The 15,255-nt window shown below is 55.3% G+C and overlaps 1 protein-coding gene across 6 annotated transcripts in view; it reads right to left on the bottom strand.

Annotated features, from left to right (window-relative positions):
* The window catches only part of HPS1 (HPS1 biogenesis of lysosomal organelles complex 3 subunit 1), a 34,216-nt gene extending 24,152 nt beyond the window's left edge, over window positions 1-10,064 (bottom strand). For 4 of the 6 annotated variants that reach the window (XM_029060888.2, XM_029060891.2, XM_029060894.2 and 1 more), the window contains exons 1-3: window positions 9,939-10,011; window positions 6,165-6,278; window positions 1,011-1,127 (exon numbers count right to left, since the gene is read on the bottom strand). In XM_029060888.2, the coding sequence (XP_028916721.1) occupies window positions 1,011-1,127 (117 nt within the window). In that variant the 5' untranslated portion in view covers window positions 6,165-6,278; window positions 9,939-10,011. Of the gene's footprint in view, window positions 1-1,010; window positions 1,128-6,164; window positions 6,279-9,938 lie in introns of all 6 variants that reach the window. The other 2 variants (XM_029060889.2, XM_029060892.2) reach the window with 2 other exon arrangements.
* Window positions 10,065-15,255: the final 5,191 nt, after the last annotated feature.

Genomic DNA, 15,255 nt, shown 5'->3' with positions numbered 1-15,255 from the left:
CGCACGCACCGCTCCTCTGCCGCCGCTCACCTCCCCACCGTCCCCCGTTCTCGCCCGTCCCGCCGTCGACCCCCGGGCCGCGTCCTCCCGCGGTCCCGGAACGCCCTCCCTCCTCACCTCCGCCAAACTGACTCTCCTCCCCTCTTCGAAGCCCTACTGAGAGCTCACCTCCTCCCGGAGGCCTTCCCAGACTAAGCCTTCCCTTTCCCTGTGTCTCTCCTCCCCTCCTCATTCCCCCTACTCCCTCTCTCTGCTCTACCCCCTTCCCCTCCCCACAGCACTTGTGTATATTGGTATATATTATTTATTACTCTGTTTTATTAATGATGTGCATATATCTATGACTGAATCGATCTCTTTTGATGGTACTGATGCCGGACTACTTGTTTTGTTTTGCTTTCTGTCTCCCCCTCTCAGACCGGAAGCCCACTGTGGGGCAGGGATCGTCTCTATCTGTTGTCGAATCGTACATCCCCAGTGCTTAGTACAGCGCTCTGCGCACAGTAAGCGCTCAATAAATACGACTGAATGAATGAATGGTCTCCGAGGGCTTGGAGACGGTCCAGGAGTGGGAATCGGGAGACCGGGATTCTAAGCCCAGCTCTGACACAGACCTATTGTGTAACTCTGGGCAAGTCACTTGACTGCTCTGTGCCTCAGTTCCCTCATCTATAAAATGGGGGTTAAATAGCTGTTATTCCTCCTCCTTGACCGTAAATCCAGTGAGCAACAGGGACTGCGTCTGATTTTCTGCACTGTCTCTGTGCCTCAGTTACCTCATCTGTAAAATGGGGATTAAAACCGTGAGCCCCACGTGGGACAACCTGATCACCTCGTATACTCCCCCAGTGCTTAGATCAGTGCTTTGCACATAGTAAGCGCTTAACAAATACCACCTTTATTATTACTACTTCAGGGCTTAGCAGAGTGCTTGGCATGTAGCAAGCAGGATAATTGTTCTCCATTATTAATCCCCATTCTCCTAACTCCCCTCCCGCTCCAGCGCTCACCTCTTCCTCCCCGTGCTCCGAGAGTCCGAACCTCTGGCGTAGGCGGTCCTCGAACTCCTCGTCTGTCCAGTAGAACAGGACCTCGGCCCCATCACTGGCCACCAGCACACACTTCATCTGCCAGAAGAAGGGTCAGTCAGGCTCCCAGGGCTCTTTGGTTTCCCTTTCCTCGGACTCCCGCGCCCACACCTCTATTACCACGGGAATAATAACGTCGGTATTTGGTAAGCGCTTACTACGTGCCGAGCACTGTTCTAAGCGCCGGGGTAGACCCGGGGGAAACAGGTGGTCCCACGTGGGGCTCGCGGTCTTAATCCCCATTTTACAGATGAGGTCACTGGGGCACCGAGAAGTGAAGTGACTTGCCCCAAGTCACCCAGCTGACAAGAGCAGCGTGGCTCAGTGGAAAGAGCACGGGCTTCGGGGTCAGAGATCATGAGTTCGAATCCCGGCTCTGCCACTCGTCAGCTGGGTGACCGTGGGCGAGTCACTTCACTTCTCTGGGCCTCGGTTACCTCATCTGTAACTGGGGATTAAGACGGTGAGCCCCACGTGGGACAACCTGATTCCCCTGTGTCTACCCCAGCGCTTGGAACAGTGCTCTGCACGTAGTAAGCGCTTAAATACCAACATTATTACCATCAAGTGGCCGAGCCGGGATTTGAACCCATGACCTCTGACCCCAAAGCCCGTGCTCTTTTGGCTGCCTGGGCTCGCCAGGAGGGGCCGAAGGCAGGCAGGGTTCAGCCATTTACGAGATAATGACGTTTGTCTCCCTCAGGTGACTAAAATCCCTCTAGCCTGGAGGCTCACTGTGGGCAGGGAATGTTTCTAACAACTCCACCGTATTGTACTCTTCCAAACGCTCAGCACAAGCTCTGCACACTGTAAGCGCTCCACAGATACCATTGATTGACAAAAATAATTCCATTCAAAAGCCTCAAGGAGTTCGGCTCCCCATCTCGGGCCTTCACGAAGTCAGAAACTTACAGAAGCAGCGCGGCCTAAAAAAAGTGGAGACACCCCGGGCTTGGGAGTCAGAAGGACCTGCGATCTAATCCTGGCTCTGCCAATTCATTCAGTAGCATTTACTGAGCGCTTACGATGCGCAGAGCACTGTACTAAGCGCTTGGAATGGACAACCTGGCAAGGGACAGAGACGGGCTCACAGTCAAAACGGGGAGATGCGTCTCCCCAAATGAGAGGGAGACTGGGGGCTGGGCCAGCATGGAGTTGGACACGGGAGGAGAACGGAGGATGTCCAGGACTGCACTGGCAGCTGGTCAAAGGTGGAGGGAGGAAGGTAAACGAGGACGGGGAGGCATGTGGAGGGCTGAGAGGACACAGGATTTCGGAGTGGGAAGGACCTGCTATGTGACCTTGGCCAAGTCACATAACTTTTCGGTGGCTGCTTCAGTTTCCTCAACTGTAATAATAAATGATAATAATAATGTTGGTATTTGTTAAGCGCTTACTGTGTGCACAGCACTGGGGTAGACACAGGGGAATCGGGTTGTCCCACGTGGGGCTCACAGTCTTAATCCCCACTTTACGGATGAGGTCACCGAGGCAGAGTGAAGTTAAAAGTGACTCGCCCACAGTCACCCAGCTGACAAGCGGCAGAGCCCGGATTCGAACCCACGCCCTCTGACTCCAAAGCCCGGGCTCCGTCCACTGAGCCACTTTGCTTCTCTAACTGTAAAATGGGGATCCCTCAGATGAGGTAACTGAGGCACAGAGAAGTTAAAAGTGACTCGCCCACAGTCACGCAGCTGACAAGCGGCAGAGCCGGGATTCGAACCCATGCCCCCGACTCCAAAGCCCGGGCTCTTTCCGCTGAGCCCCTTCGCTTCTCTAACTGTAAAACGGGGATACCTGTTCTCCCTCTTATTTAGACCGTGAGCCCCAGGCGGGGCAGGGACCGTGTCCAACCTAATTAACTTGTACCCACCCCGGCACTTAGAACTGTATTTGACACAAAATAAGTAAATGTAAATAAATATGATGGCATTTGTTAAGCGCTCACTATGTGCGAAGCACTGTTCTAAGCGCTGGGAAGGATACAAGGCGATCAGGCTGGCCCACGTGGGGCTCACAGTCTTCATCCCCATTTTACAGATGGGGTCACTGAGGCACAGAGAAATGAAGTGACTGGCCCAAAGTCACACAGCTAAGTGGCTGAGCCGGGATTTGAACCCGTGACCTCTGACTCCCAGGCCCGGTCTCTTTCCCCTGAGCCACGCTGCTTCTCTACTTAAATAGCAAGAGTCAGGGCGATGCCAGGGGCCTTGAAGACATTCTCCTCGACTTCGGTGCACGCTCCCGGGGGGTTCCTCTGGCCCAGAGGCAGCAAGGAGAGTGACCACGGCAGCAACACGGATCCCACCCTCAGATTCTCCCAGGAATCACTCAACGGTATTTACGGAGAGCTTACTACGCGCTGAGCGCTGTACTAAGCATTTGGGAGCACACAACAGAGCTGGGAAACATGTTCCCTGCCCTCAAGGCAAGCAGCGTGGCTCAGTGGAAAGAGCACGGGGCTTGGGAGTCAGAGGTCGTGAGTTCAAAACCCAGCGCTGCCACTTGGCAGCTGTGTGACCGTGGGCGAGTCACTTCACTTCTCTGGGCCTCGGTTCCCTCATCTGGAAAATGGGGATGAAGACCGGGAGCCCCACGTGGGACAACCTGATTCCCCTATGTCTACCCCAGCGCTTTTAACAGTGCTCGGCACATAGTAAGCGCTTAACAAATACCAACATTATTATTATTACAGTCTAGAGGAGGAGAGCAGTGGGCAGAGGAGATTTCATCCCTAATTCATATTAAGCGTGTTTTGGGCAGGGAATGAGAGCACTGATTTTGTTGTCAGTACTCTCCCAAGCACTTAGTACAGTACCCTACTTGCGGTACGTGCTCAATAAATACCATGGATTGATTATCAACGAAGCAGCGTGGCTCAGTGGAAAGAGCATGGGCTTGGGAGTCAGAGGTCATGGGTTCGAATCCCGGCTCTGCCCCTTGGCAGCTGGGTGACCGTGGGCGAGTCACTTCACTTCTCTGGGCCTCGGTTCCCTCATCTGTAAGATGGGGATGAAGACCGTGAGCCTCACGTGGGACAACCCGATTACCCCGTACCTCCCCCGGCGCTTAGAACCGTGCTCTGCACATAGTGAGTGCTTAACAAATACCGACATTCTTATTATTATTATTACCATGAGGGAAGGGGGGGCATGAGGGAGTCCTGTTGCTACGGAAACAATCCAGTCCCTCTCGAAACCAGCGTGAAGCGGCGTGGCTCAGTGGAAAGAGCCCGGGCTTGGGAGTCAGAGGTCGTGGGTTCGAATCCCGGGCTCTGCCACTTGGCAGCTGTGTGACCGTGGGCGAGTCGCTTCACTTCTCTGGGCCTCAGTTCCCTCCTCTGCAAAATGGGGATGAAGACCGTGAGCCTCACGTGGGACAACCTGATTGGCCTGTATCTACCCCAGTGCTTAGAATAGTGCTCTGCACATAGTAAGCACTTAATAAATACCAACAAATAGCAACATTATTGAAAAGTCGCCCGAACCATCCCCCAGGAAGGATGGCGGTCTACTCTCATCTTCGACAGCGTGGCCCACAGGGCTGGCTTCGGGGTCAAGCCTCTCCTCTCTGCCTGAGAGAGGGAAGACGTCCCCCAGAAGGGGTCTGGGAGAGAGAAGAATCCGGCTGCATTCTGGACGGTAAATAAGAATAATGGCATTTGTTAAGCGCTTACTATGCGCCGAGCACTGCTCTAAGCGCTGGGGGAGATACAGGGAAATCAGGTTGTCCCGCGTGAGGCTCACAGTTAATCCCCATTTTACAGATGAGGTCACTGGGGCACAGAGAAGTGAAGCGACTCGCCCACGGTCACACAGCTGACAAGTGGCGGAGCTGGGAGTCGAACCCATGACCTCTGACTCCGAAGCCCGGGCTCTTCCCACTGAGCCACGCTGCTTTTGAGACCGGCTCCCGGTGAGGACGGAGAGGGAATGGACACAGCACGGCCTGGGGCAGGAGCCTGATGCCGCGGGTTTGCCAGACGCTCTCCCAAGAGGTCCCTTGCACGCTAAGCTTCAGCCCTCCCGCCCAGCCTGAGAGGAAAAAAAAAAATATGTTGCTATTTGTTAAGCGCTTACTATGTGCAGAGCACTGTTCTAAGCGCTGCGGTAGACACAGAGGAATCACGTTGTCCCACGTGGGGCTCACAGTCTTAATCCCCATCTTACAGATGAGGGAACTGAGGCCCAGAGGAGTGAAGTGACTCGCCCACACTCACACAGCTGACAAGGGGCAGGGCCGGCATTCGAACCCACGACTTCGGACTCCCAAGCCCGGGCTTCTTCCACGGAGCCACGCTGCTTGAACCCTCGATTCTAGTTACTGCCATCGTTTCCGTCTCCCTCCCCCCAACAGACCGTAGGCCCGTCGAAAGGCGGCGACTGTCTCTGTTACCGATTCGCACGTCCCAAGCGCTTAGCACGGTGCTCTGCACACAGCAAGCGCTCAATAAATACTATCGAACGAATGAACCCAGACGCACGGCCACTGAGAAACTGACATCTGGCCCCGAATACGACGGCCCCTCGAGGGCGGAGGCCAGGTCTTCTCCTGGCTTCCCCCAGGCGCCTAGGAGAGGGGGGTCGGCTTCCTTCTCCCAAACCCTGGCCCGCGGGGCCGGCTTCGGCGCGTCCAACCCCTCCTCTCCTCCCGACGGAAGACGTCCCCACCGGGGGGGATTCGGGAGACGAACCCGGCCCCGTTGGGGCGGAGAACCGAGACGGGCTCGATGGAGTGGGGGTTGATACGGACGCGATGATGTCGGTATCCGCTAAGCGCTTACTACGTCCCCGGCACCGCTCTAAGCGCCGGGGGAGATACGGGGCAATCAGGTCGTCCCGCGCGAGGCTCGCCGTTAATCCCCATTTTCCCAAGAGCTTACCGAACGGTCCATAAATACGATTCGACTGTGCGCCCGTCGGAGGGCGGCGACTGTCTCCGTTACCAATCCGGCCGTTCCGAGCGCTCAGTACAGTGCTCTGCACATAGTAAGCGCTCAAGAAATAGCGAATGAAATACCGATTAGCTGAAAACATTCCATCTCTATCTCCCGAGCGCTTCAGATCGAATATTCACCTACACTTCAGTCGGACTCTTCCGTCTCTGATTTGCCTGGAGTTTCAGCTCCTTTGGTTCCCCACCCTCTGTCCATTCTCCCTTTCCTTGCCGAGTGCCTTCGCTGGACTCCTTCTGAATAATAAATAATAATAATAATAATAATAATAATTACGGTACCTGCTAAGCACTTACGAGGTGCCAGGCACTGCTCTAAGCGCCGGGATACTCACAAGTTAATCAAGTTAATTCGAGAAGCAGCGTGGCTCAGTGGAAAGAGCGCGGGCTTTGGAGTCGGAGGTCATGAGTTCGAATCCCGGCTCTGCCGCCCCCCTCCCCCCGGCAGCTGGGTGACTGTGGGCGAGTCACTCCACTTCTCCGGGCCTCAGTCACCTCATCTGGAAAACGGGGATTGACCGTGAGCCCCACGTGGGACGACCCGATTCCCCCGTGTCTACCCCGGCGCTTAGAACGGCGCTCTGCCCGTAGTAAGCGTTTAACAGATGCCAACGTCAGGTTGGACACGGTCCCCGTCCCACACGGGGCTCACGGTCTCAATCCCCATCTCACAGATGCGAATCACCCCGACGTCTCGCCCACCTTCTCCTTGTGAGCCCGTTTCCGAGCGCTCGGTACAGTGCTCTGCTCGCAGTAAGTGCTCAGTAAATAGGACCGAATGAATCTGCATCCCAACTACCTCTCGGTTGGCTGGATCTCCACTGTGATGGTCCCCCTCCGCCTCCCCTCAGCTAAGCCCCCTTTTCCCCCCTTTCCCTCTGCTCCTTCCCCTCAGCACTGTGCTCGTTCGTACGTACTATTTATCCCCCTATTTATTTGATCAATGAGGTGTCCATCCCCTCGATCCCATCCATCGTGATCACGTCGTCTCGTTTCGGTCCGTCTCTCTCCCCCCCGATTAGACCGTGAGCCCATCCCTGGGCAGGGAGCGTCCCTATCTGTTGTCGAAATGTACATTCCAAGCGCTTAGTCCAGTGCTCTGCACATAGTAAGCGCTCGATAAATACTATTGAATGAATGAGTGAATGTGGGACGGGGGGGGGGGGGGCGTATATCTGACCCGACGGCCTTGTAGGAGAAGCCGCGTGGCTCGGTGGAAAGAGCCCGGCCTTGCGAGTCAGAGGTCGTGGGTTCGAATCCCGGCTCCGCCGCTCGTCAGCCGTGTGACTTTGGGCAAGTCACTTCACTGCGCCTCCGTGACCTCACCTGGAAAACGGGGATGAAGACCGTGAGCCCCACGCGGGACAGGCCGACGACCTCGTATCCCCCGCCTCCCCCCCCGGCTCTTAGAACGGTGCTTCGCACATAGTAAGCGCTTAACAGATACCATCATTATTCTCTACGCCTGTGCTGAGCACAGTGCTTGGTACATAGTGAGCGCTTTAACAAACGCCAGTTATTATTCTGATTATGGGAAAACTTGTCCAGGTGGAAGCAACCATCCCGGGGTTGAGGCTTCTAACCGAGGAGCCCAACTCTCCGGGGCCGGACCCGGCAGGGGAGGCGCCTCGGTATTTGATGATGGTGTTCGTTGAGCGCTTACTCTGTGCAAAGCACCGTTCTAAGCACTGGCGGGGGGAAGACAAGGTGATCGGGTTGTGCCAGTGGGGCTCACGGTCTGAGGGCCCATTTTACAGATGAGGTAACTGAGGCACAGAGAAGCGAAGTGACTTGCCCACGGTCACCCAGCAGATACCCCGAACTTTCATTCCTTCGTGTGGACGTATTGAGCGCTTACTGTGCGCGACAATGAACGGCCGTTCCCTGCCCACAGCGAGCTTATAGTCTGGGGGGAGCGGGGACAGACATCGTCCGCCGTGGGACCCGGGGCGTGTCATTTCGCTTCAGCGCTTAGACCAGTGCTCGGCGCACAGTAAGCGCTCGACAAATGCCATCCTTATTATTCCCCGTGCCTCATTAGTTCCCTCGTCTGTAAAATGATAACGTTGGTATTTGTTAAGCGCTTACTCTGTGCCGAGCACCGTTCTCGGCGCTGGGGGAGATACGGGGTCGTCAGGTGGTCCCGCCTGAGGGTCACGGTCTTCATCCCCATTTCACAGATGAGGTCCCCGAGGCCCAGAGGAGTGAAGTGGCTCGCCCCCGGTCACGCAGCTGACAAGTGGCGGAGCCGGGAGTCGAACCCGTGACCTCTGACTCCAGAGCCCGGGCCCTTTCCACTGAGCCACGCTGCTTCCCTTTGGGGCTGAAGACTGTGAGCCCCACGAGGGACAACCTGATGAGTTTTTATATTCCCAGCGTTTAGAACAGCGTTTGGTACTATGGGTGAGTGCTTGACAAGTACCATCGTCGTCATCGGCAAGGCCTTGACAAATAGAGAAGCAGCGTGGCTCAGTGGACGGAGCCCGGGCTCGGGAGTCGGGGGTCGTGGGTTCGAATCCCCGCTCCCCGCCACTTGGCAGCTGGGTGACTGTGGGCAAGTCCCTTCGCCGCTCTGTGCCTCGGCGACCTCATCTGTAAAATGGGGATGAAGACCGTGAGCCTCACTGTGGGACAACCTGATGACCCCGTATCTACCTCAGTGCTTGGAACAGTGCTCTGCACCTAGTAAGCGCTTAGCAAATACCAACGTTATTGGTATTAAAAACTAATGAATGAATGAATATCTGTTGCCAAACTGTCCATTCTGAGCGCTCACTGAATACTGTTGAATGAATGAGTGAATAGCTGTTACCCAACTGTCCATTCCAAGCGCTCAATCCAGTGTTCCGCACAGAGGAAGCGCTCAATAAATACTACTGAATGAATGAATGAATAGCTGTTGCCCAACTGTCCATTCCAAGCGCTCAGTCCAGTGCTCCGCACGGAGGAAGGGCTCAATGAATACTGTTGAATGAATGAATGAATAGCTGTTGCCCAACTGTCCATTCCAAGCGCTCAGTCCAGTGCTCCGCACATAGGAAGGGCTCAATAAATACTGTTGAATGAATGAATGAGTAGCTGTTGCCCAACTGTCCATTCCAAGCGTTCAGTCCAGTGCTCCGCACAGAGGAAGCGCTCAATAAATACTATTGAATGAATGAATATCAGTTGCCCACTTGTCCATTCCAAGCGCTCAGTCCAGTGCTCCGCGCATAGGGAGCGCTCACTGAATACTACTGAATGAATACCTGTTGCCCAACTGTCCATTCCAAGCGCTCAGTCCAGTGCTCCGCACGGAGGAAGCGCTCAATAAATACTATTGAATGAATGAATATCTCTTGCCCAATTGTCCATTCCAAGCGCTCAGTCCAGTGCTCTGCAACATAGGGAGCGCTCACTGACTACTGCTGAATGAATATCTGTTGCCCACTTGCCCATTCCCTGCGCTCAGTCCAACACTCCGCACGGAGGAAGCGCTCAATAAATACTACTGAATGAATGAATAGCTGTTGCCCAACTGTCCATTCCAAGCGCTCAGTCCAGTGCTCCGCACGGAGGAAGCGCTCAATAAATACTATTGAATGAATGAATAGCTGTTGCCCAACTGTCCATTCCAAGCGCTCAGTCCAGTGCTCCGCACGGAGGAAGCGCTCAATAAATACTACTGAATGAATGAATGAATAGCTGTTGCCCAACTGTCCATTCCAAGCGCTCAGTGCAGTGCTCCGCGCGGAGGAAGCGGTCGATAAATACGACTGGATGGAGGAATGCCCGCCCCGGCCCCTCCCCGCCCTCTCCTGTTCCCCCTGGAAGGCGCCGGGGTCCCGCTCCTCCCGCAGGCCAGATAAGAGAAGGGAAGAAGGAGAAGCCGAAGAGAGAGGAGGGGGCCGGACCTACCCCCGACCACCTGCGGACGGCAGCCGTGCGGCAGCCGTGCAGCAACCGTGCGGCAGCCGTGCAGCAACCGTGCAGCAACCCCGCGGCAGCCCTGCAGCCCCGGCTGCTTCCTGCAGTCACCCACGTGACCCCCCTGCCTGTGACCGAAGGAGCAGGAAGGGGGGGAAAGGGGCGGGGTCAGGACAGACGGGGACCAATGGAGAAGCGGGGGCGGGGCCGGGACGGGACGGGGACCAATGGAGGAGCCGGGGGCGGGGCCAGAGCGAGGCCGGGGACCAATGGAGGAGTCGGGGGCGGGGCCGGAGCGAGACCGGGGACCGATGGAAGGGACGGGGGCGGGGCCAGGACGGGCCGGGGACCGGTGGAGGGGGCGGGGGCCGGATCAAGGCCGGGGACCAATGGAAGAGCGGTGGGCGGGGCCAGGACGAGGCCGGGGACCAATGGAAGAGCCGGGGGCGGGGCCAAGACAGCCCGGGGACCAATAGAGGAGCCGGGGGCGGGGCCAGGACAAGGCCGGGGACCAACGGAAGAGCCGGAGGCGGGGATGAGGGCGGGGCCTGGGTGGAGCCGGGGGCGAGTCCGGTGGAGGGGCGGGGCCAAGGCGAGGGCGGGGCCAAGGCGAGGGCGGGGCCAGGGATTGATGGGAGAAGGGGCTGGGGGCGGGGCCAGTACGGGGGCGGGGCCAAGGAGGGGAGGGGGGCGGGGCGGGTCTGGGTGTATCATTCATTCATTCATTCATTCATTCATTCATTCATTCATTCATTCATTCATTCATTCATTCATATTTATTGAGCGCTGCCTTAATTAATTAATTCATTCATTCTTATTTAATAATAATAATAATGTTGGAATTTGTTAAGCACTTCCTATGTGCAGAGCACTGTTCTAGCGCTGGGGTAGCTACAGGGGAATCAGGTCGTCCCACGTGAGGCTCACAGTCCTCATCCCCATTTTACAGATGAGGTCACTGAGGCCCAGAGAAGTGAAGTGACTCGCCCACAGTCACACAGCTGACGAGTGGCAGAGCCGGGAGTCGAACCCATGACCTCTGACCCCGAAGCCCAGGCTCTTTCCGCTGAGCCGCGCTGCTTCAGTGAGCGCTTACTATGTGTGCAGAGCACTGTACTAAGCGCTTGGAATGGACAATTCGGTAACAGATAGAGAGAGTCCCTGCCCAGTGACGGGCTCACGGTCTACACGGGGGAGACAGACTGCAGAGCGGAACAGAACAGAACAAAACCAAGACAACATCATCACGATATAGAGAATCAAGGGGATGAGCATCTCAATAACAAAATGAATAGGGGAATAAATAATATATACAAAAGAGCACAGTGCCGAGGGGAGGGGAAGGGGGAAGAGAAGAGGGTGGAGGGGAGGGAAGGGGGAGGGGGAGCAGAGGAAAATGGGGGCTCAGGCTGGGAAGGCCTCCCGGAGGAGGTGAGCTCTCAGTAGGGCTCTGAAGAGGGGAAGAGAATGAGTTTGGCGGAGGTGAGGAGGGAGGGCGATCCGGGACCGCGGGAGGACGCGGCCCGGGGGTCGACGGCGGGACGGGCGAGGCCGGGGGACGGCGAGGAGGTGGGCGGCGGAGGAGCGGAGCGTGCGGGGTGGGAGGTGGAAAGAGAGAAGGGAGGAGAGGTGGGAAGGGGCGAGGTGACGGAGAGCCTCGAAGCCTAGAGTGAGGAGTTTTTGTTTGGAGCGGAGGTCGATAGGGCAACCACTGGAAGGTTTTTGAAGAGGGGAGTGACAGGCCCAGAGCCTTTCCGTAGGAAGATGATCTCACCTGGGTCGTTCCTTAATAACAATTTCAATAATTTTGATATCTGTTAAGCACTTACTACGTGCCAGGCACCGTTCTAAGCGCTGGGGTAGATACTAGGTCATCAGGTTGCCCCCCGTGGGGCTCCCAGTCTTCATCCCCATCCCCAGATGAGGGAACTGAGTCCCAGAGAAGTGAAGTGACTTGCCCAGAGTCACACAGCTGACACAGTGGCGGTGCTGGATTAGAACCCCCGACCTCTGAGTCTCAAGTCCGGGCTCTTTCCACTGAGCCACGTTGCTCTGCATTCATTCATTCACGCATTCATTCAGTCGTTATTTATTGAGCACTGTACTAAGCGCTCGGATAATATAATACAGCAATAAAGAGAGGCAACTCTTGGCCATAGCGGTTGCCGACAACCCCTGGCCTCATCCTGCCTCTAGCCTCTAACGGCCTCCCTCTTCAAATGATAATAATAATAATAATAATGAGAGGAATGGTACTTGTTAAGCGCTTACTATATCTCGTGCACTGTTCTAAGCACTGGGGTAGATAACAATTAAGCAGGTTGGACACAGTCCCTGTCCTGCATGAGGCTCACACTCTGATCTCCATTTTACAGATGAGGTAACTGAGGCACAGAGAACAACATTGATAGTATTTGTTAAGCGCTTACTATGGGCCAAACGCCGTTCTAAGCACGGGGGGACACAGAAGGTGATCAGGTTGTCCCATCTGGGACTCACGGTCTTAATCCCCGTTTTACAGATGAGGGAACTGAGGCACGGAGAAGTTAAATGACCTGCCCAAAGTCACACAGCTGACAAGTGGCGATGTCGGAATTAGAACCCATGACCTCAGACTCCGCAGCCCAGGCTCTTTCCACTGAGCCACGCTGAGAAGTTAAGCGACTCGCCCAAAGGCACACAGCAGACACGTGGCGGAATTGGTATTAGAACCCCTGTCCTTCATTCATTCAATTGCATTTGCTGAGCGCTTACTGTGTGCAGAGCACTGTACTAAGCGCTTGGAATGTACAATTCGGCAACAGAGAGAGACAATCCCTGCCCAACGCTGGGCTTCTGACTCCCGGGCTCCCGCTCCGGCCGCTAAACCACACCGAGAAGCAGCGTGGCTCAGTGGAAAGAGCCGCGGGCTTGGGAGTCAGAGGTCACGTGTTCTAATCCCGGCTCCACCGCTAGTCAGCTGTGTGACCTTGGGCAAGTGGCTTCACGTCTCTGGGCCTCAGTTACCTCATCTGTCAAATGGGGATTAAAAAACTGTGAGCCCCACGTGGGACAACCTGATCACCTTGTATCCCCCAGCGCTTAGAACAGTGCTTTGCACATAGTAAGCGCTTAACACATACCACAATTTATTTATTTATTTCTTACTCTCCCCCGCTTCAAAGCCTTATTGAAGGCCCATCTCCTCCAAGAGGCCTTCCCAGATTAAGCCCCGCTTTTCCTCATCTCCCACTCCCTTCTGTGTCGCCCAGACTTCCTCCCTTCGCTCTTTCCTCCTCCTCCCACCTCCACGGCACTTATGTACCTATCTGTAATTTTACTTATTTGTATTAATGTCTGTCTTCCCCCGGCTAGACGGTGAGCTCACTGTGGGCGGGGAATGTCACTGTTTGTTGTTGCGTCGTACTTTCCCAAGCGCTTAATACAGCGCTCCGTACACAGTGGGCGCTTAATAAATACAGTTGAATGAATGAAAGAAGCGACAGGCGGGGGCCGTACCCACCCCCGAGGCCCCTGCAGACGGCGGCGCTGGAGTCATGCAGCCCACCCACCCGAGCCGTTTCCTGCATCCACACAAACGCCTGGGAAAGTACAATATAACATCAAACAGTGACATTCCCTGCCCACAGTGAGCTCATAGTCTAGAGGAGGGAGACAGACATTAATACAAATAAATAAAATTACAGATATGAACGTAAGTGCTGTGGAGCTTGGCGGGGCGGAGTCAAAACTAGGGCCGGGTCCGATAACAATTATAATAATAATTATGGTGTTTGGTAAGCAGTTCCTATGTGCCGGGCACTGTTCTAAGCGCTGGGGTGGATAATTGGGTTGGACACAGTCCCCGTCCCACGTGGGGCTCACAGTCTTAATCCCCATTTTACAGATGAGGGAACCGAGGCACAGAGAAGTAAAGTGGTTTGCCCAAGGTCCCCCAGCAGACAAGCAGCGGAGGCGGGATTAGAAACCATGATCGTCCGACTCCCGGGCCTGTGCTCTGTCCACTAGCCAAGATGCTTCTCGAGGCCTAGGGAGGGGCAGGGGTTCATTCATTCGTTCAATAGTATTTATTGAGCGCGTACTATGTGCAGAGCACCGGACTAAGCGCTTGGAATGTACAAGTCAGTAACAGATAGAGACAATCCCTGCCCATTGACGGCCTTACGGTCTAATCGGGGGAGACGGACAGACAAGAACAATGGCAATAAATAGAATCGAGGGGATGAACATCTCGTTGAAACAATAGCAAATAAATAGAATCAAGGGGATGTACATCTCATTAACAAAACAAATAGGGTAATAAAAAATATATACAAACGAGTGGATGAGCCCAGTGCTGAGGGGAGGGGAAAGGGGGAGGAGAAGAGGGAAAGGGGGTAAAGGGGGCTTAGCTGAGGGGGCGGGTAGAGGGACAGCAGAGGGAGCAGAAGGAAAAGGGGAAGCTCAGTCTGGGAAGGCCTCTTGGAGGAGGTGAGCTCTCAGTAGGGCTTTGAAGAGGGGAAGAGAATCAGTTTGGCGGAGGTGAGGAGGGAGGGCGTTCCGGGACCGCGGGAGGACGTGGCCCGGGGGTCGACGGCGGGAGAGGCGAGACCGAGGGACGGTGAGGAGGTGGGCGGCGGAGGAGCAAAGTGTGAGGGGTGGGCGGTAGAAAGAGAGAAGGGAGGAGAGTTAGGAGGGAGCAAGGGGATGGAGACCCTCGAAGCCTAGAGTGAGAAGGTTTGTTCCGTGCGGAGCTTGATAGGCAACCACCGGAGGTTTTTAAGAAGGGGAGTGACATGCCCAGGGCGTTTCTGCAGGAAGATGAGCCGGACAGCGGAGTGAAGAATAGACCGGAGCGGGGAGAGACAGGAGGAAAGGAGATCAGAGAGAAGGCTGACACGGTAAGTCTAGCCGGGATATTACGAGAGCCTGTAACAGTAAGGTAGCCATGTGGGTGGAGAGGAAAGGGCGGATCTTGGCGATATTATAAAGGTGAGACCGGCAGGTTTTGGTGACGGATCGGATGTGTGGGGCGAACGAGACAGCCGAGTCAAAGACGACACCGAGGTCGCGGGCCCGAGAGACGGGAAGGACGGTCGTGCCATCCACGGTGATAGGGAAGTCTGGGAGAGGACCGGGCTTGGGAGGGAAGATGAGGAGCTCAGTTTTGGACATGTTGAGTTTTAGGTGGCGGGCAGACATTCATTCATTCATTCATTCAATAGTATTTATTGAGCGCTTACTATGTGCAGAGCACTGTACTAAGCGCTTGGGATGAACAGGTCGGCAACAGATAGAGACGGTCCCTGCCGTTTGACGGGCTTACGGT

Source organism: Ornithorhynchus anatinus, chromosome 3, assembly GCF_004115215.2.
Source record: "Ornithorhynchus anatinus isolate Pmale09 chromosome 3, mOrnAna1.pri.v4, whole genome shotgun sequence".
NCBI lineage: Eukaryota > Metazoa > Chordata > Mammalia > Monotremata > Ornithorhynchidae > Ornithorhynchus > Ornithorhynchus anatinus.
Note: the sequence above shows the minus strand (reverse complement) of the source record. Positions and strands in the feature narration are given on the sequence as shown.